This window comes from Anopheles arabiensis, chromosome X (genome assembly GCF_016920715.1).
Source record: "Anopheles arabiensis isolate DONGOLA chromosome X, AaraD3, whole genome shotgun sequence".
Taxonomy (NCBI): Eukaryota; Metazoa; Arthropoda; class Insecta; order Diptera; family Culicidae; genus Anopheles; species Anopheles arabiensis.
The window spans coordinates 18,051,100-18,072,388 of NC_053519.1; the positions used below are offsets into that span (position 1 = coordinate 18,051,100).

Here is a 21,289-nt window from a genome sequence, read left to right on the forward strand (position 1 = left end):
TTCACCGACCATAAGACGTTAGAATATATCTTTGAAGGAAAACACCAACATGGTAAACGGGCATGTTCAAGAGCGGAAGGATGGGCTTTGAGATTACAACCATACAACTTTGTAGTTAAATACATTCCCGGAAACTGTAATATTTCTGATAGTTTATCGAGATTGGGATCAAATTGGGATATCAACAAACCATTTGACGAAGCTTCAGAGCATTACGTCTATACTATTGACAATGAATACGAGGCGATCACATTAAGCGAAATCAGGTCAGAAACAGCACAAGATGAGACAATGAAGAAAGTTGTCAAAGCTATAGAAAATCAGACATGGGGCCCAAACTTGGCACATTATCAGGCGTTCAGCAAAGAACTAGGAATTATACAAGGTATGGTTGTGAGAGATGACAGGATAGTTCTACCAGGAAAGCTGAGACAAAAAGCATTACATATAGCTCATGCAGGACACCCAGGAGAGGTAACAATGAAAAGAAAATTACGAGAGAAAATGTGGTGGCCATTTATGGACAGGGAAATAGAGTCGTACGTCAAAACGTGTAGTGGATGTGCAGCAGTAAAAAAAATGGGCACAGCAGAACCAATGATACGAAAAGAAATGCCTGAACGACCATGGCAAGACATAGCAGTAGATTTTTTTACGGTAAAAGAATTTGGAACGTTCCTGGTACTAGCTGATTATTATAGTAGATTTTTAAAAATTGTGGAAATGAAAAACATTACAGCAAGTAAAACTATTGAAGCTATAGAAACGATATGCAAAGATCAAACATTCCCCGAATCGATCAGGTGTGACAATGGGCCTCCATTTAGTAGTGAAGAGTTCAGAACGTATTGCAAAACAAAAGATATAAAGATAGTACATTCAATTCCCTATTGGCCCCAAATGAACGGACTAGTAGAGCGAAATAATAGAGGAATACTAAGAACATTAAGAATTGCAAAGGCACAAAACAGTGATTGGCGTAAAGCTATTGAAGAGTATGAACATATGTACAATACTACACCACATTCCATAACAGGTAAAGCCCCCCTAGAATTATTAAATGGGAGGCCAGTTAAGGGACTATTACCATCATTAAAAACAGCAACAGATTGGAACCGCGACAAAGATGTGAAAGAGAGAGATGCGATACGGAAAATGAAAGGAAAAATCTATGCGGATGAGAAGAGACGATCCAAACCTTCTGACATTGAAGTAGGAGATATAGTTCAAATATGGAACTATCACCAAGGGAAGGCAGAGCCAAAATATGGAACTGAAAAATTTAGAGTCATAAAAAGGGTTGGAAACGATACTATAGTAGTAAGTGATGAAGGAGTTAAATATCGCCGGCCTGTTGCACATTTATATAAGATTCCCCTGGTAGAAGCGATAAAAACAAAGAATTCACAAAATAGTAAACAAAAAGATGATAACCAAAGTGTAGGTAATCGTCCAATAAGAGTTCGAAGAATTCCAAATAGGCTAAAGGATTGAGATAATAGTTTTTTTTTTCTCTCGTATATCAATGTAAATATTAAAATACAATGTAAGTTTTGTAGTACTTTTGAAATTGGATTAACTTCAGAGGAGAAAAAGGATGTAGAGTTGCGTACAAGCAGTTTTGTATACAAGAGAGAGAACAAACATAGAATGAGAGGAAGTGTGAGAACGTTGACTAAAAGAGAGGGAATTGTGGGAGAGAACATTGGTCACTGTTGGAAGTTATATAAAGAGAACGTTGGTGAGAATCGAGGAGTTGGTTAATAAACGGTGACGAGGAAACATCAACGATACCGTGTTTATTATTTAAAAGAGGAGGATTCTACAGGTCCGTGATCCAAAAAAGTTTGGAGAGCACTGATTAAACCACGATTAGTAGCCGTTTAAGGCATTTGAAGCGCTCGGGTAATATAATAGTAATTTGTCACTATTATATTAGTTCTTTTCCGATTACGAAAAGATTTACGACTTTACGAAGAAAAACTGATAGAATTAATTGAACTTAGTTCTATTTATAAACATTTCCAGGCGGAAAACTGATTTATGATTTTCATTTTATTGACCTAACTTTCCTAAACCTAATAAAACCACGAAATTCGGATAACATCAAAACTACTTCACTCGTTTGTTTTGAGTTTAAAACTTTATTTGTAATAAAATTGTCTCTGTTAGCATAGTTCAAACTGCACGAAACTAGCTATTACTGTTTATTTTGCTTCGTAAACTGCGATCTGGACAAACTGTGTGTGTTTGATGCGAAAAAGAATGTGTTTGTGTTTTTTTTTGTGTGAGTGTGTGTGCGTGTGTATGTGTGTGGGATCGAAGGTGTTCAATGGGAGGCTGCATAGAACAGTCCTGCGCTGCTAATATGATTTTGTTCTATTTCCGCTATGTAAGTGTTGGTATGGAAGGATCTATTTGATATCTCAATGCAGTTCAGTGATGGGATACGAATTTCTCCCTAAGAAAATAATTCCACCAGCAGGGCTTGTAAACATAAATTGATAGTGTTTCAGTATAGTAATGAAAATCCATACTGCCGTTCTATCATAAACATTGCGAATTGAGTCACGCCTGCTTTATAGTCGTGTTAAAGCGGCACCTGGATGGTCCTGCTTGGAACGAAACTCATCAGATCGCATTAATAAATTTGCCCGTGGTCGGCTGTCGTCGCTTATCATTTCTTTTTCTATCCAGCGATCGTGTTTGCTTCGTGTAATCTTGTAGCTTAATCTTAAAACACCATTATTAAACCCTTTTGGTTATTCGTGAAACATGGAATTGCACCCTGAACTGTAGACCGCTTCTGGACGATCCGAACGACTGTGTGAAGAGGTTGTTTAGTAGCTTCTGCTGTCCTAAATCGGTATTTTCTTTTCGTGCTTCTCGGTTTGTAAACACTAAATACAAATTTGCAACGTTCAAACTTTCTTAATTTAACACAGCGATGGTATGAAACTGCCCGCAATGCTCGTCTGCAGATGAGATGGACCTTTTACTCTCTAGGCTATAGCATAGAGTTGTTGCATTTGGAAATGAGGTCCAGTTTTGCTGAATGCTCTTTATGCCTTTGCAATCTTGGTTGTCGGTAGGTGTTGACTCCTGCATCTACACTGTTTCTATTACTAGTTATCAAACTACGACTACGTTTATGCTTGACATTGATCTATTACCTATCTTGTGTTTGTTTGTGTCTGTGTTAGAGATGGAGTTAATCAATCTGGTGCGGTAACGGAACTGCGCCTTTAGGCAAACATTATTGATATTTGGCAAACATTTGTCCGAAGGAAGATAACCCAGAAGACAGCACTAGGAAGTTGGGGAACGATCCAAGAGATCCTTACGTACTCGTCTGCAATTTGAGATATTCACTGCTTGAACCTCGCCCACTTATATACTCAATCAGCAGTTCCGTTCGACTTGACCTTACTATATTCTCTGGGACACTGATGCCTCTATGCACTCTCTTGAAGACCGTTTTTAAAACATACCAGTAGACACATACCAAGCGGATATGCGGAGGGTGACGAACCCGCTACCAGCAGTGGCATCTTTAGCCAAGAATTTTCTTAATGTACGCCCCATGGTTGTTGTGCACCTCAGGCTTGGTTAGCGCACGGTGACGATTCGGTTTGTAGGGCTGATAATTTTCCACGTTGGAGAAGCTATTATGCAGCTCCGAGTGCTCCTCGTGCTCGTCTTCATCCTCTTCATGCTCCTCGTGCGTACGGTCGCTGTGGTGGACATCTGCCCCATCCATCTGCTGCTTCACTCCCGAAGCCTCTCCAGCTGGCCGTTCTGAAGGTTCAAGCTTCGGACTAGTGGATGGCATCGCCGTTGTCACATCGTGCGATGAGCTGTCTTCCACTCCCGGTGTTGTATTTGGATCGCTCGAGCTTGAGAAAATTTCCTGCTCGGGCGTGGATACCATCGTAGATAGAGCGACGGTTGCTGGAGGCGATACAGATGGATTGGTTTTACTGCTCACATTTGCTTCCACTGTTTCTGGCGCAACGGTTGTGATGTCTAGATCTTCCATACTCGAAGTTAACGACATATTCGGAGCTGCTGAAGAGTGCACAATTGTATCCAGCTCTGGAACGGCCGTAGTGGTGATGGAGTCCGAATACTGCGTTAACTGTATGGTGGCCACTAGCGCAGCGGACTGAGGTGGAGAAGGATCCGCCGCAAGAGGTGCAGGTGTCGTGTCCACCGCTGAGAACGGCCGAGTAGTTATGGTGAGCGATCCGGCCGTTTGGGAACGTTCCGATTCACTCGGTTCAAATACAACCTGAACAACGTGATGCGCGTCTGTAGAAGCAATGTGCGTTGTCTCTGCAGCGCTTTCAGTTGCAATTGAAGCCGACGATGGGGATGGTTCCAGCTTCGTTTCATCCTCCGTGAGCGACAATTCCGACGTGGCAAGCCCGGTTACTGTTGGGTCAGATACATCCAGATCCACTGGCAGGCTGGTGGAGGATGCGGTTGGCAGTACCGTCGTCGGGGGTGCCTCGGTTTGTGGCCGAGCAGAGATGAACCGGGCCTTGACGAGCAGCATTGGAGGAATGAAGTGGTCCCCAGTAATGACTTCCTTCTTCGGTGTCGTTGGCAGGATGTGACTGGCGGCCGTAGTGCGGGTAGTTAGCAGTGCCGCTGGTGTGCTAGTAACTGTCGGTGACAGAGAAGGCACTGCAGTTGGAGCAGTAGTCGACGTCGTTGTCGTTACTTCGGTGACGCCAGATGCAGTACTGCTGCTTGAAACTGGTTCCGTCGTCTTGGTCGTCGTATCTTCCTCCCGGTCCGAATCGGTCCCACGTCGCAAGCGTGAATCGGGCGTGGTGCCTGTTTCCGGGGTCGTCACACCAACGTCTCCCGCCGGCTCCTCATTTCCTATTTTTACTCCGCCGCTCACCACTGCCGAGTCAGCATAGTCTCCGTCCGAAGTCGGTTTCACCGCTTGCTGGATGATGTCGATCGGTTGCGTCTCCGTCTCGTCCGGCAGCGGTTGATCTCCAAGCATTGGTTCGTCTTCATCCTCCTCCTCCTCATCGGCGCTCTCGTTCCGTTCCGCTCCGTTGACGTTCTTCTTCGCGTAATGGTTCTTCTTCTCATATAAGGGTGAGTATTTCTTGGCGTAGCCTGACTTATGCGCACTCTCAGCACCGCGACCGTCCACCTCTTCGCTGTGCAAGGCGGCCGCCTGCTCGCTGCGCATCAGGTCCTGCAGGTTAAACTTGTTGATCACGTTCTTCACCGTGTCCTCGATTTGGTTCGGGTTGACCTCGATCTTGTTGTTGCTTTCCTCGTCGTTGCTCGACACTACCGTCAGTATATCATGCTCCAGTATAGGCTGCTGTTGCGGGCGGCGCGTTGAGCTAGCCGTGGCCGCACTTTCGACACCCGGCAGCTGGTTGTTGTTCTCGGTCGCGAGCACCGACGCCAGGTCCTCCTCATCGCTACACTGCAATTGCTCGATAATGCTGTCCCGGTCCTGTTTCCCCTGGCAGGAGATATGTTTCGTGCCTGATTCGCCACAGTCCCGTGACAGCTGCACGGTACCACTGTCCGACATATACTGCACAGTCAGTGATGGAATTGACGTGACGGTACAGTCCACCGCCCACGTTGGAACTGCGCGGAAGAGAGGAAACAAAACACACATTACATGACATTATTGCTGGAAGGTACAGCTCAGGGTCAACAAACTCCAATGTCTTACCCGGTAGTTCACACAGGAAAGCAGCCGTTTCCGGACCACCGCAACGGAGTGCATGCCAGCGGAAGTCACGCACTGGGTCCACTACCGCGCACAGGGGCTGCTCCATGGCTGGAATTGCCTCCGCCCAATATCCGCTCGATGGATCCAGTGCCTTGGAGCTCCTGCGCAAAGGAAAGGAAAATTTAATAGAATGTATCTTGTAGTCCCACTAAAGTCTGCCATCTGGAGGTCAACCGCAGTGGGTCGCATTTTAAACCCCTCCCAAAGTTCTAGAACAACCTAACCCAAGGCACTTTGGAAGAGTAGGTTAGAAAAAGGTAACAGTTGTAAGCAAAACAAAGCAGCCGCTCGTTTGGGCGAACGTGAAGCTCCAGTTTCAACTCACGTTTCTCTCCCCAGAAAGGCTCGAGCAAAGGTATCCGGGATGTCCTACAGACAACAAGACACTACTGCATCCGACATCGCCTAGTAGAGCACAAAAAACACTCAAACCCTCCCAAAACACCGAAAGGTTCTCTCCTACCACTGGCTGCGTTTAACTTTGCTGGTTTTGCCGTGCAAATGTTGACACAACAAATACGGAAAAGGACAACAGTCCGACGGGTCTCCGGGCCTGGAACTGGGAAGTCTACTGGAAGAATATGTACCTCATGCTTTACATGCTGGCCCTGGAATACCCTGCCCAGAGTTGACTTTGAAAAAAGGAGGTTAGGGAATTTCGGAAAAATCCAAACCAGACCTTTTTTGTATTTGAAGGATAGCATCAGGTTCCTGGTGCCTTCCGGGCCGGGGTAAATGCGGAACAAACAGAGCGTTTAGGGTAAACGGCAAACTTTTGTCATAGCTACTCCCGCCTTACGCGTAACTGGCCACAGCAGGCCGCAGGGTGGTGGCGAAACACTTGTGTAAAATTCAGGACAGAGAGTGTTTTGCTCCGGGCCGGATCTTCAGTTTCCATTAGACAAACGAGGTGCAACTTACGTCCAGGTAAAGCGGGCCGAGTTTTCGGGACGCATCAGTCCGATCCATACTGCGCTGGTGACATCCAGCTCCTTCAGGAAGGCCCGCGTCGCATCGAATTGTACACCATTGTCCACTGTCGAACAAAAAAAGGAGAAAAGAAAAAAATATCGTAACATTAAACCATTTTTCATAGGTGTAATTGATTAATGCGCTTCCTCATTCAAACTAAATTGCCATTTCATTTAAATGTCCAATAAAGGCAGTTTTTCATTTACATCATTTATATCGTCGACTACCACTGACAAACCAAAGGACACACAAACGATTACAAATCACTTAAACTCTATTTCCGCGGGCCGCATCTTCGGGAAGAAAGGCTGAAAAGTAAATCCCTCCTTTTTGCACTTATTAAATTTAAAGCGAAGAATAATGTGTCATAAATCTTCATCCCGTTTCAGCAACATTGAAGTATCCCCACAAGCATTTGACAGGCAATATTCATTACCTCGGCTGATAGCCGGTCGCACGAGCGACATCTAGCATTTCCATAACGCCTTCCATGCCCGACACACCTATTCATCTCCTTACCAACATAGATATATATTTTTGCTCAGCCTGTTAACAAGACGATTAAGCTTGATTGTCTTTGGTAACACAAGCAGAGCGATACGTCATGGGCTACGAAACTGTTTGGATTTTAACCATTTCAATTTTGAAGCTATTTTCCTGAATAACGTTTAAACAACCAGGGTTTCCAGCATTCATGGACAGACAAACAGTCGATTAGATCACAGATAGCTAAACTTGAGACAATCCTTTCGTGTGCCATCTTTGCCTCAGGCATTTTGGATTCTGAAGAGCAGCTTTTGGATTTTTTTATGGAAGATCTGTTAAACGTACTTAAATGTTTGTAAAGCACTAGAACTGGCAGCTAGACCAGTTGGACAATGGATACGAAAGTATCAGGAAGCTTGTCAGAGAAGCAACCCACACTAGTTTGGCTACACCCTTTCAATCTATTGTCACCATCCAGGTAGTCGTATCACAATGTGCATCCAGCTATTCTTTATGTGCTCGGGTCCGCTTTCCTACCGACTTCCAGCTAGCATCAGTAGCTTACCCTAAAGTGCCGTTGCCATTGACTCAACCGAAACTATTCCAGAATAGGATATTGCAGCATCGTTGGCGTGGGATGACGGGGGTGACCCAACGCTCGAAAATAAGCCGATAAGACCGCAACCGCGCGCGCCTAGCCGAGAACTAATTAATGATGGAAGGTAATTAAAATCTATAATTATCGTACCGCTGTGCGTCCGGCGCACAGGACATCACACGCTACTTGTTTTACCACCCTTTTCCCAGAAAATAGAGGCTAGCATTTTTGGCTATTACGGTTGTTGATGCGCGTGTGTGCGTTTGAGGTTTTAGGTCTTCTACAAATGGGACTTCCTTTGATCAAGCATTTCAAATCAAAGCGCACTCGAAGCTCGCGATCCCTTTTCGAACACTGATTGATGTACGTACGTTGGCCAATTGGAAAATTTGTTTCTCTTTTGTTCCTTTTTTTTAATTTTTAATGAGAAAATAAAAATGTTATGTTAATGTTAAAGCGACCAAACGCTGAAATTTGATACTAAATTTATTCCGTGCGCGTGTGTGAATGTGTTTTTGTGTTTTTTTTTTTTTGCTTTCCGAGAGCACACAAAAAAACACACCCTCCAGCTGTAGCCAGAGCAACGTACCGTTTAATCCTGGATAATATCCAATTTGTAGTGATTATGCAAATCAATTCAGCATCCTGGGGCGTTGATTGGGCGCATGATGGAAATGATAATGGTGACCTGCTAAATGTATGCCATCAAAAGCACTGGGGATGGTGGACACAATATTACTTGCAAAAAACGAGATCACCCTATATGTTTTTTGTTTGTTGCGACGTGTTGGGTCATGATAATGCGTCAATTAGGTATGTGGAAAATAGTGTACGAAGGATCATAAACAATCGAAATATTAAATTACCACCAGATTCAGTAGTTTGGGACCGTATGTTGAAGCATCAAACCGACAGCAAAATCATGTGCTTCCGTGAGCATTCTAGTGATGTGCTTGCTGAGTAAAAATAAGTGAGCGAATGACATATTTTCTATGAACGCTTTTTGTATTAGTCAAGAATACTCGTTTACGATTTATTTCTTCATCCCGTCTTATAAATCATTCACTAGGAGTCCTACGTGAAATAAGCCCTTCGATCATTAAATCTGAATGAATGTTCTAGAAGGTTTTTAAGTCACAGTTGAATCATTTATAAGTATTTATAAGAGTTATTTTTCTTTCGGAAGATACATTTCCAATTTTTGGTACACATTAATTCCTAACTCGCTGAAAGTTAATTGAATAATTAATGAGTTAAATAAGTTTACCGAACGCCGCCTTTATTAGTGATGTGCGGGTCGGGTCGGAGCCTACCATAAGCGACCTGGAGTTGTTCGGATCAACTCGTAAGGTGCAAGTAGGTTCCGTAGGTGCAATAAATCATAAGCTACCCGTTGGTGCAGATAGTACGCCAAAGTAGTAGACCCGAACTCGCGTCACCAACGGCCCGGAGTCGTTGAGTGGCACTCACGAGTCGATCTGAACCTACTGTAGCCCGACCTGATCCGAACTCGTTGCACCAATGGGCAATGGGTGACCACCATGTCCCTTATGCTTTCGAGACTTATTCAGTACCTCGGAACTGGATAGGCAGTCCTTGCTTCGAGCAAACGGCCCTTTATAGGCATGAACCCAAGACGAGCATGTTCCTACAGTCGTTGCCACCTAATTTTGGCTCAATTTAGGCATCAATTTGTGCCTCTAAGGCATTAATTTTTGACCGTGCGCATCAATTTTTGACTCTAACGCACTTATTTTTGTCTGTAAGTCATCAATTTTTTACTCTTGTAGGAATCATGATAATTTTTTAAGACATTTGAGCAGTTTTTTGCCAATCGTAATTTTAAATCACTTAAACAACACAAAAACCATGTAATTTGACTGATTTGTGAGAAAAAATCACGAAATTTTATAAATTCTAAAGCCATTGTTTACACCTGAAAATTCATGCCAATATGTTTCGCTCCATTAAAATTACCAAAATGGGCACCATAATTGTTTTATTTCAAATTCTATAAATCAAATTTTTCACTACTAAACTTGGTTTCAATAATTGCAGGACACACAGTTCCAGAAATTACGTTAAATTGAGACAAAAATAGGAGAGTTAGAGTCTAAATTTAGCCTGAACGACTGTAGGTCATGCAAATTGACGACTGTACCCGAAACTGCGATCTACTGATCATTTGGGTCGACTCCAACTCGTTGCAACGGCGGCTCAGATTTGATTCCGACTCCGACCTAGCGCACCCGTTGTTGGACCCATGGTTTGACATCGGGTCGTGAAATGAATCATATGACATACCTAAAATCACCCTCATTTATATAACACTTCACACCTACCAACAGCAACACCCACAGGCAGCGTAATGTGTTAAATAACTCTTTCTTATTACGTCTCGATTCATTGTTACCCTCTCCTCTGAGAATTTGTTTTTTATTCATTAGATGAAAACCAGATTATTATTCTTGTGAGTTAAATAACTATTTTAAGAGTAAAATGTCGACGAGTTAATTATTACTCCATGTCAATTATTAGCCTATTACAGGGCTTTACAAGTCAGAATAGAATGTCAGCAAAACAATTTCAGAAGCTCAAGATTCACTTTAGCTCTCAAACGTTGTTGTTTCACCGCACCGATGCTATTTTCAATAGCGCAATTTGATTTTTAAATCGCTCAAGTTGTTTTTTTAGAGGCCTTTCGCATCGTTTTGCAAATTCAAACACTCATTTTTAGATTATATGATTGAGATCAATGCTTTTATTCATTTAAGCATTATATTTATGAAATATTACGTATTTATGGTAAAAATGGCGATTTTTTGTGCAAAAAGCTACATAAACATTGTACATGTTTACATACGCAAGTGCTCGTAGCTTTTTGCACAGAAACACTCATTTTTTACAATAAATACGTAGTTTTTTATAAATATAATGCTAGAAATGCACTAAATAATTGATTTGTACACAAATAGTCTCAAAATTCGTGTTTGAATTTGCAAAACGATGCGAAAGGCCTCTAAAAAAACATCTTGGGCGATTTAAAAATCAAATTGCGCTATTGAAAATAGCATCGGTGCGGTGAAACAACAACTTTTGACAGCTAAACTGCATCTTGAGCTTCTGAAATTGTTTTGCTGACATTCGATTCTGACTTGTAAAACCCTGTATCTATTCACTATTCGCTAATTCAAGCTGTTGGATGGTTATTCCCATCACTACTGGTATTCAGCGCTACCCTTTTCGTTTTTGCTTCAGGGGTGATTAATTTAATCACCGTCCATCCACCCCGGGTTGTGGCACCAGCGAAGCAGCAGCAGCTAACAAATATTGACCAATTTAAATTCAATCAATTGATTTAATATCTCTCGGTTCAGTGAGGTGAGAAACAGGCGCGGTTTCTTCACCCAGTGGGAGTGAAATGTATTGAAATAGCCATTAAAGCACATAAAAAAACTACATCCAGGTACATTGATTTGATCTCTAATGAAAACGTAAACCTTTAGCCCTCCATCCCCTTCCCTTTAGTAAATCCCCTTCCCTCCATCTTTCTCTCTCCCTCTCTCCCTCTCTTTCTCTCTTTATCTCTTTATCTCTTTATCTCTCTCTCTCTATCTCTCTCTATCTCTCTCTATCTCTCTCTCTCTCTTTATTTCATTCACTCTTGTTTTACCGCTCTGACAATCGGATGAGTTGCAATTTCGCAAACGAATCAAACGAGGAAACAGATACACTCGTCCGGAAATGGCGCAAACAAAAAAAACCTGCGTTGCGTCGGTGATTGCGACTTTGCGAGATGCACACATACACACACACACACCATGCACAAAAAAATAAACATCAAAGGATATGCTGATTGTCCGTGTGCACCGCCGGTGCAGAAGAAGCGATAACAATCAATGCAGCGCAAACCGGACGGTGCCACCACGGTCATTGGCTCAATCCAGTACACCCCGCCTAAAACTTTAAAAGCGATTTTGCGGGTTTTCTGCACCGCTGTTATTTACGTTTGGAAATCGGCCCGTCCGTGAATACCTGAACACTCACATACAGCAACCGTAGATATTTATTTATTTAACACCAAAACCCTTCCAGCAAGCTACTGCTGCGTTTATGATGCGACACCGGAGCAGGAAATGCGAAAAACGACCTTGCTTAATGCAACTACAGCATCAAAATGATATGTGCCGTTTTTTTCCTTACCCTTTTATACCATCAATCAATCAGTTGCGTTTTGTGTGAGTGTGTCGACAGTAAATGGGTCCAAAAACCTATTGAATGTTCGAAGGGAATCGTGCCCGGCCCGTTCCGATGCACCGTTCGAACGATTGGAAATGTTTGCAAATCATTGAACTCCCGCTTCTCCCTTTTAGTGGGGAGCTATTAAACTCTTAACTCTGCAATATTGCTGTGGGCAAGTGCTTAGAAGCTTGATTTATTTATTTTAGCTTTTTTGCACTGCTGCTGTTGCTGCTTAGTGCCCTTGCGCTCACTAGAAAACGTGAGCAGGAAAGCATTATGTAGCTTAGATAACCGTTCAGATTGTGGCGAGGAGGGATGGGGGTTAGGAAGAGCTGAGAGCGTTGCCGAGCGCTCCTTCAACGCAGAAATCTCAATGTTTTAAAAATACCCAGTAACCGCCCGGTAAGGCATGCCGGCTTCGCAATAGACGGTACTTGATCGTTAAATATTTATACAATTCCTCTATCCACCTCGACCTTCTCTACTCCGTTGGTTCCGATGTTGTGGCAGAATCGATATTGTGCCTTGGTCTCGCTTTCACCCAGCCGCGCACAGGAATCAGCGAGGTCTGGGAAGGTTTCGTCGCTCAATGCTTCGATCAATATTGAAACTGCTCCCACCCATCCCATGACCAGCACTTCCGGTTCGTCCCCTTCCGGAGCAGGCACCAGCTGGCACTACAACACGGTCACACGGGCTAAACGCGCGTCTAAGCGCGGTTGTCCTCCTGCCCTAGCAGTTCCACCTTGGTGCCGGAAATCGAACGCCCGGCAGAAAGGTACCGCGCGCAAAGAATCCTTTTCGCCCCCAACTGCCCTTTTGCTCATCTGTCTTGAGAAGCCCGGCAGCTGTCGTTGTCGAAATTATGCGAAATAAATGAAGCCGGTTGGGTGGTAGGGGGTTTCGGTGTTGCTGGTGGAAGAACGGAAGGCAATAAACGCACAAACCGAACATCGCGCTGTAAATGTAAATTACATCATTTAACCGTATCATTTTCAGCGTACACGTTTTGTCCCACTTCCTCCCCCCTCCTTCCTCTTCCGACATTAGAAGCGATATCAAACTTCATCTTGTTTTAATTGGGATGAACACACACACATCCTTGCTGGTCACAGTCGTGCGACGCATGTCGGTTGTATTCCGCTGAGAGTTCTCAGGCAAGCCTTAATTAAATTGCTCAACGTTGGCAGAACGAAAAGCGCCTAATTCTATCTCCTTACAAAAGGGTACACCATGCATTGATAGCCGCCCTAAAGAAGAGGGCTATTAGTGCGTCGTAGTCATAGTCGAGCATTATTAGAAACCACTGGACAAACTAAGACGACACAATAATAAGCTCGGGAAAATCAACGCCCATCTGGTCAGAAGATGTCAGCTTCCACGTGTTACATCGAGAAGCGGATAGTTGTTGTTCCTTCTCCCGTTCGCATTCGCTTGATCCCTTTCGAGACAGATTCTGATGTCCGTTGCAACCACGTCTCCCCCTGGCACAACAATTCGTCTCGGGTAGTTGCGTCTATCAGCAAATTCTCAGCATATTAACCGTCGTGTGCCGTCTGTACTAAAAGTTGTGCTACTGCTGGCGAGTTGCGAGCTTCGGCTGGGTAGCGGTGAGCTGCTTATATTCTTTATCATTCCATCCCGCATGAGCGATGATGATGGGCAACTCGTCTAATGAACTTCTTGGAACTCTCAGAAATCAACTTTCCAGAAGCTTGAGGGCGTTACTACTTGAGCAAAGCGCACCTGCAAACGCATCACATCATGTGGGATTTATTGAAGAGCTAAGAATAAGAGCTCAAAAAATACATCATTCAAAGAATTCTATTGCAAGTTTTTTTGTTAACTTGCTGTGTTTTTTCTCCAAAAATGTTATATTATTACTATCCAAGACTAAGAGAAATATGGATAAATAGTATCTTAGCGTTGCTGCAGAACATACACAAAAAATCATTCCACCCCTCTTTTTGATACAATTTTTCAACCTTCTCCAAGCTATAATACAAAACCGTACGACTTTGGAAAGCAAGGGTATGCACGCATTAGGGTAACGATTTTTTTTCAATTTAATTAAATACCATTTAAATCGTAGCTTCTACTACCTCCAACAAAACGTTCCCGCAACGGAGCTATGGCACGAAAACCCGTTGCGTTTATTCCACAACCTCAGCAAATCGGCTGTACGTCTCGCTCTTGTCTTTACCTATGTAGAGGCGTACCCCTTGGCTAATGATTGCAAAGAGATGATAGGCTGGAGAAACAGCCGACATCAATTTACTGGTTCACTTGCAGTTCCGCTCAGGCATGAGGCAAAGCGAAGCAGCAGAAGCATAGTTATTGATCCAGTTCAAGCAATCAAACTTGCGGAAGATCCGAAATTAAAAAAAAAAAAAAAACAAATATTTTCAAGTACTTGAAGCACTCCATTGCCGGGAGGTAAACCCGTTTCTGCTATTGTGCTAAGCAATTTCTTTAATTACACCTTTCCCTCCCTGTTATCATGCTCCATCCTTCGAATGGTTGAATTCTGGCTGCTTTTTTGTGATGCTCCATTTGCTCCGAAAACACGATTCCTTCATTGCTTGGCACTTTGACTACCCTGGGCTGCGCATACAGACCCATTCGATGCAATCTGTGCAATAGAACAGTTCCCCTGACTCTTGAACTACACCGGGCACCCCTAGCCCAAAATGAAACGGGACTCATAGCGACAACCCCGAAGATCGATTGGTTTTAATTGAAAAATCATTGCCTGTCCCTGGCCCGGGCATGTCGCCCGATGTCTAGCAAGCATCCCACCGTTGTACCGACATTGTTATGCTGATTGCGGCGTTTTTAGAGGCACGCCAAGGAAACCCATCAGACGATGCAATGAATAATGCACAATGTATGTGTGGGTGTATGTAAGTGTGTGTACGTAAGGGTGCCATGGTGCACAATTACAGAGCACCCGGACGACGGAGCAAACACCAGTAAATTACGACCGTGTCCACCGTTCCCCTGCCGGATACTGCCGGCTGCTCAACAACTTCGGGAGCTTTCGGAGGTTTTTGCGGGGATTCGCCCCGCTAGGGATGAATATTAATTGAAAGGATGCTCGAACTTACCTCGACCGACGGAACTATGTTCGCATCAGATTGCCGTAGATGCGCTTACCACATGAACGGGATGCGTCGAGCAAAATAGTGAGGGACCCGTGTTTCATTTAATAATTTTACACACAAAGACTATTTGCGTTCAGCAACATTGAAGAGCAGAAGGAGGTTATGTTTTCCAACAATAGAAATACTTCAGCCGGGTCGAAAAGGCGGAACCTTTGGGCAAGGCTCCGAATAAGTATTCGGAAGCGCACAGAAAATGGCTGATGTCAATTGGCTTAGGATTACCAATGTACCGCAAGCATTTTGGTAACGATTCACTATGCGTTCCTAGCTTTCGCTAACTTTCAACCCAAACCAAGTATCGCTTAAAGCTAAATTGCCAGCTGTCGACGGCGATAACATTATGCTACCGGTCGAGAAATTAGACGCCTAGCGTTCGACCACACCACACCACAGTAAACGAGCCTTCTGAGTGTCGGCTCCGGTGGAAAGATGGAATGAAGCAAACTTTTCATTAATTTTTTGCACCGTGTCTTGGGCATGCTCGGCGATAAAAAAAAATATACTGAACAATGCCCCACACCTGTAGCACTTTGAAACTCTGAAAACAAAACCAGGCGAAAATTAAATCATCGCCGGTATGGCTTACATGGCTAAGTAAAGAGAGAGAGAGAGAGACAGAGAAAGAGAGCCAAACAGAGAGGGATAGAGAGAGAAAGAGAGATAGAGAGAGAGAGAGAGAGAGAGAGACATAACTCCAACGAAACGAAGGAACAACGGTTACACTTACCGGTGACTAGATTGGCGTGATGGAACTGACAGACGGCATCCGCTTCGAACCAGGAGATTTTGTCGCGAAAGTAGCGGTAGAACACGGAGAAGCCTTCCTGCGGTAGCGTCCACGTGTTGCTGATGTTTACCTGTAAATGAGGATGGAAAGAGCAGACAGATGTTGCAGGTTTGAATAGTTGAGGTAGAGACTTTCAATTTCGCTAAGTAACGCCGGGTGTCCCGTAGAAGTTTACTGGTCCGGCTTTGGCTTTGGAGCTCGAGTACCCTGAGTCGACTGCCGAAGCGATTTGGGGATCAATTTTTGGGCTGGAGGATTATGGATTTGGATAACTGCCGACGCACGCCAGTCCAGATCCTCAATCTGATTAGATTGTTACCAGCACGAAGCGAAGAAACGATTGCTGGCAAGTTCTTGCTCGCGTAAGTGATTGTTTCAATGGATTGAAATATGAACAGAGTGTGCAAACACTTTACCTGCCGTGTGCTACCGTGCTTTGCCCGTTTTTATAGACTTGTGCTCCGGCCAGCACATAGCACATTGTTTTCCCATTTCTTTTTTCTCTTTACATCTCCACAAATAAACCTCACTAGTTGTCACCATAAGGCACTTACAAGCACACCAGTAAGAGTTTGCGCGTATCCTATACACTTTATGTGGGGCTTTTCGTTTTCTCCCACGTCGGCTTATTCCTCTGTTTCCAACTGGAATGCGCTAAGGGGTTTTAGAAATAGTTCAGAGAAAGCTATTTTTATACTTCTTTTGCTGTTGCTCCCTCGGGTTTCGCTCGAACCTGCTTTTACACGCTCATTGCTGAATAGTGCGATTTGTGTGGTGTGGCACCAGGGGTGAGCAAACTAATGCCATGTATGCCAACGTACGGTTTTTACTGTAAAGGAACAGTAAAAAAAACCTCTCACTTCTTCAAAGCATTTCAGCATTCCGGAGCTCATAGCTTCCGGTCTAGGATGGAAGCGTGTCCCCTAATGATTCATTATCACAGCTTAGCATCGTAAAAGTGTTACCTTTAACGGTGAAAAAAGCAACCTGGAGCCCGTCATGGGTACCTTGCGTTGCTTAAGCGACTATACTTTCTTTATTTATCTTCTTCTTTTTTCTATTTAAGGCACGATTCTGTTTATCTCGGTACCTTGGGGTACCTTTCACCTGGCCAGTGCCATTCTGTTTTATACAAACAGAGCCGAACAGGGGGCCTTACTTTCATTTGCATGTCATTATCCTTAAACATTCTAAACTGCGCTCGAGCGCTAAGCGGCAGTGAAGTGAAAGAAATAGCTTTTAATTTATCTCGTCCTGGGTCGACTAGGAAGGTGAGCACCTGAAAATAATACATGAGCGAAGGTAAGATAAACAAATAAATGCCCTCCGTTCGCATCAGCTTACAGCTTTAAATTATGTTTGTTTTTATTTATTTTGTTCTATGCAACGGGGCTAGTAAGCGTACAGCGAACAATTGAAATAAAGAAGAAGAATTTGCAGTAAAAAAATAGTGTGAAGAGTGTAACTAAAAGTTGTCAACATTGCCATGTAAGCAGGGCAAATAGGTTTGTTTAGCTTTTACGCAGGGTTTGTCGCTTATTACCTGGAATATTGACACATATTTTCACATAGAATCTCTAAGACCTGATCTCGAATCTTTGAAGCCAAAATATCACACTTTACGAAGACGCAGACACTGAAACGTCCTTATCTTAGATAATGATTGTGTGAACTTTATTGGCAACCCCTACAAATGCTATAAAGCTTTCCCATATCGTCGCGATATACAGGAAACAACCTAATTATGCGTGCTATGCCATTCCGGGTCCTGTTTAGTGAGCGAAATAACCCATCAAGCTCAAAAAAAAACCTTCAAGTGTAAAAGTTTGCCAACCTGACCGTTCCAACCGTCTGCCAAGCGGTAGTTTAGCCATCCACAGCGTCCAGACAAAACTTGGGGCAGGAAAATGGCGAGAAGGACCGAGAGAAAGAGGGGTAGGGGAGGGGGTGAAGTTTGCAATAAAATTGTAAAATATACACCACATTTGCTCACCCCTGATGCACGGGCTTGGGCACACAGTGCACCTCCCTTTTTTGTGGCGGGCGTACGGGCCGAGGGTTGCAAATAAACTTCTTTACGATAATCGTAGCACCACATGGTGCGGGTGCCCAGAAGTTTGCCAATTTTGTATGGAGCGCTGCCAACGAGCTATGGGTGGGCTGCGATACACCGAGGTCAGGAAGTGCCCCATAGATCGTCCGTACACCGACCGCGGTGAATCGGTGGTTTTTGGGGTTTTTGCCGACAACCAGGGCTGTAAATAAACCACTACCGTGCAACCGCCGCACGAACTCCCCGATACGTTTCGGGAAGCAATGCTGGGCATCGTAAAGGATCCAGCACTCACACGACAACACTCTACCGCGTGGCTGTGTACACATTAAGCGACAAGGAGGGCTACGGTACGGTGAAAATATTTACTGTCCATTAAAATGATTGAACCGCGCGCATCCCTTTTTGCCACCTTTGGCAACCATCCCTACACGATGCATGCACACACACACACACACACACACACACACACACACACACACACACACACACATACACGTATGGGCGAGTGCACCGTCGAAGATATGGGACGGGTGAGTGTATTTGCTTGGGATATTTTTATTCTTCCAGCAGCAGCGTCAACGTGTAACTTTAGCCATTTTCAATCGATCGACCACAAATTTGCTGACCAACTGAGCAGTCGGCGGAACCGGAATCGAAGGCGAAACTGGCGAGCAGGTGGAATCTGATTGAAAACTATGTCTGGTGTGTTGGGTGCCCTTCTCTTGCTCTTCTCTCTCTCTCTATCTCTCTCTCGCACTTACTTGCAATCAAAGCACGTAACAAACCCTGCCAACTGTCGGGCGGGCATGTGGTAGTGAATGGAAGCGCAAGTGTGCTCGCCACGCTCGTTCGACAACATCCTCTCGAGATAGGGAGAGTGGAATTTTAATATTGCGACGGGCGACATTGACATTTTCTTCTTGTTGCCAATGGTTTCCGCCAACACACTCGCCAGCATTGCCTTACGGTTGTCCTTGCACTGTCAATTTATCCGGGTTAGTTTGCACCGTACTGTTTTCTTTTTTTACTGTGTGAGCTTTCAAAAATCAACCAAACAAAATCCCAAATCTAGAGATTTCTGGAATTCTACGACCTGCTAGACCTTGGGCCTCGCACCAAAAATTAAGACACTTCTTGGTGCCACTCGGAATGATGCCCTTTTGTATTCAATCCGTTCTGCCTCATCCTCACCAAAAAGGGGCTTCGCTTTTGAATACCTACGCCACGGGTGTTCATACTCACATACAAAAAACACACACAAATCTCCCACTCCGCTGCGCTGTTGTCCGCACTTCCGACACAGCCACAAAGGATTTGTGTTGGTTTTCCGCACGGGCTTACTACCAATGAGGCCCAAAATCACGTTCCATACATACACATACACACACGAGCACACTCCGTTCTGACCGTTTTGTGTGTGGATAGGTGCTAAAGTGTAGATCGATTTGCCGAGATAAAGCTCGAGAGCAAACCAAACCAAGTTACCAATCAACTTCCTCTAGCAGCAGATGTGGAAGTCCTTCCACGCCAGCAGGAGGCACACGGCAGAAAGGTTCGCAAATCGTATGATAACTTTTTATCATCGCTTCCAAATCGGCCTGATTTTTCCCCGCACGAGATTCCTGATTCTTTTAGAACCATTTCACGGGTACGCCGACGCGACTGACCCGCACCGGCAGGGAGTTGCCTGCATCCTTGCCCGTGATCGAACCGGCCCTGCAGTGGAATATCCGAAGCATCCTGAATAAATTGTTCCCGAAAATCCTCCTCCACCTCCTATTCCAGCGCCATTATTCTGACGCTTTTTTTTTTGGTTAGTTTGATTCGTTTCGTTTGCATCATTTGCCCTTTGCTCTAAATCGACCAAAATTAATCAGGCTTCGATGATCGTCGTTCGCACCTTCTTTTTTTTTTTTTTTGATTCATTCCTTCATCGGAATCGGTTTCGTGTTCTACTTAGGAGATAGGAGGAATGAACAAGTTAGTGTGTAAAAAACATTCTGAAGTACAAGCAGCACTAGAGCATCTTCGAATCGGAACACATTCCGTTAGCCAACTTTTACGACAACCCAAGGACCCGGCCATCCAGCCGCCCCACCTCATTCTAATCAATGGGACCAATGTGAGCTTCCGCCGCACTGTTTGCTTTATCGGAGGAAAAATATATCCTTAATTGGATTCTTATTACATGCACCGCTGAGCATTTCGGAACAGCACTCGCGTTTGCCCGAAGAATGGATACAGTTTTCCCCCGTTTTTCTTTTTAGCAAACATTTTCGGCAGCGAGCATTTTTTATTTGCTGATTAGTGTAATTTGTATTTCGCTCACGCACCGGTCACGGAGCACCAGCTTCGTGCTGATTTAGTACACATCACTAAAAGCTGTTTAATTTAAATCGATTCGAGCAAGGTTCGCTACTTAAGCGGTTGGAATGTTGATTGGTTGATACTTGTATCGAGACGAATGTCAAAAGTGACGTCCAGTAGCGGGTTTAACGGTGGGCGGTCTGGGCGACCACCAGGGACTCCGACAGCTTGGGATCCCGTGGATAGTTAGTCCAGCATATATAATAGTTGGTAGAGTAGTCCTATGAGAGTTCCCGTGACCGAGAAGCCCTGAGACCTCCCCCCTCCCCCCCCCCTTCCATGTACACCCACGACTCGTCTAAACGTTTATAGCTCCCGACATCCTGGATTCGCCACAATGGGCATTTGCCGGGATGAAATTCAATAAACCTGCTGTGTAATAACGCAATTTAAACTAAAAAATATCAATATGCACAGTTAAACTAAGAAAAAATTCAAATATGAACTCTTTATCTCTTCTGGTTCTTTAGAAGGGAGCTCTCAAAGTCGAGACTTTCATTGTTTTGGAAAACTTTAAACTTTTGTAACTTTTTTGAATATTTACCGAAGTTCATGAATATATGCATTTGAAAAGGATATTTAGTCAAATCTATGAACATATTTGTTTTTTTTTTACAAATTAAAAAATTCTGCAAAAAATATATGAAAAAAATTAAAAAAAACTCCTGAAAATTTTCATTTTGACTCAATGCCATTATGGAAGAGTCGTCGTCTCATACATATCACATAATTGTATTATTATATATATATACTGTTTGTTGTTGAGCCAAAAGAAAAATAATATACTATCAATCTGCGTAGGAACATTCTGCGAATGTTTGCAAACGCGAATTTTATT

The 21,289-nt window shown here is 43.9% G+C and overlaps 1 protein-coding gene across 4 annotated transcripts in view; it reads right to left on the bottom strand.

The window, feature by feature from the left end:
- Positions 1-2,128: 2,128 nt before the first annotated feature.
- LOC120906250 (uncharacterized protein DDB_G0290587) overlaps positions 2,129-21,289 on the bottom strand; it is a 102,225-nt gene continuing 83,064 nt past the window's right edge. For all 4 annotated transcript variants that reach the window (XM_040317786.1, XM_040317784.1, XM_040317785.1 and 1 more), the window contains exons 3-6: positions 15,969-16,098; positions 6,701-6,815; positions 5,720-5,880; positions 2,129-5,631 (exon numbers count right to left, since the gene is read on the bottom strand). In XM_040317786.1, the coding sequence (XP_040173720.1) occupies positions 3,554-5,631; positions 5,720-5,880; positions 6,701-6,815; positions 15,969-16,098 (2,484 nt within the window). In that variant the 3' untranslated portion in view covers positions 2,129-3,553. The remainder of the gene's footprint in view (positions 5,632-5,719; positions 5,881-6,700; positions 6,816-15,968; positions 16,099-21,289) is intronic.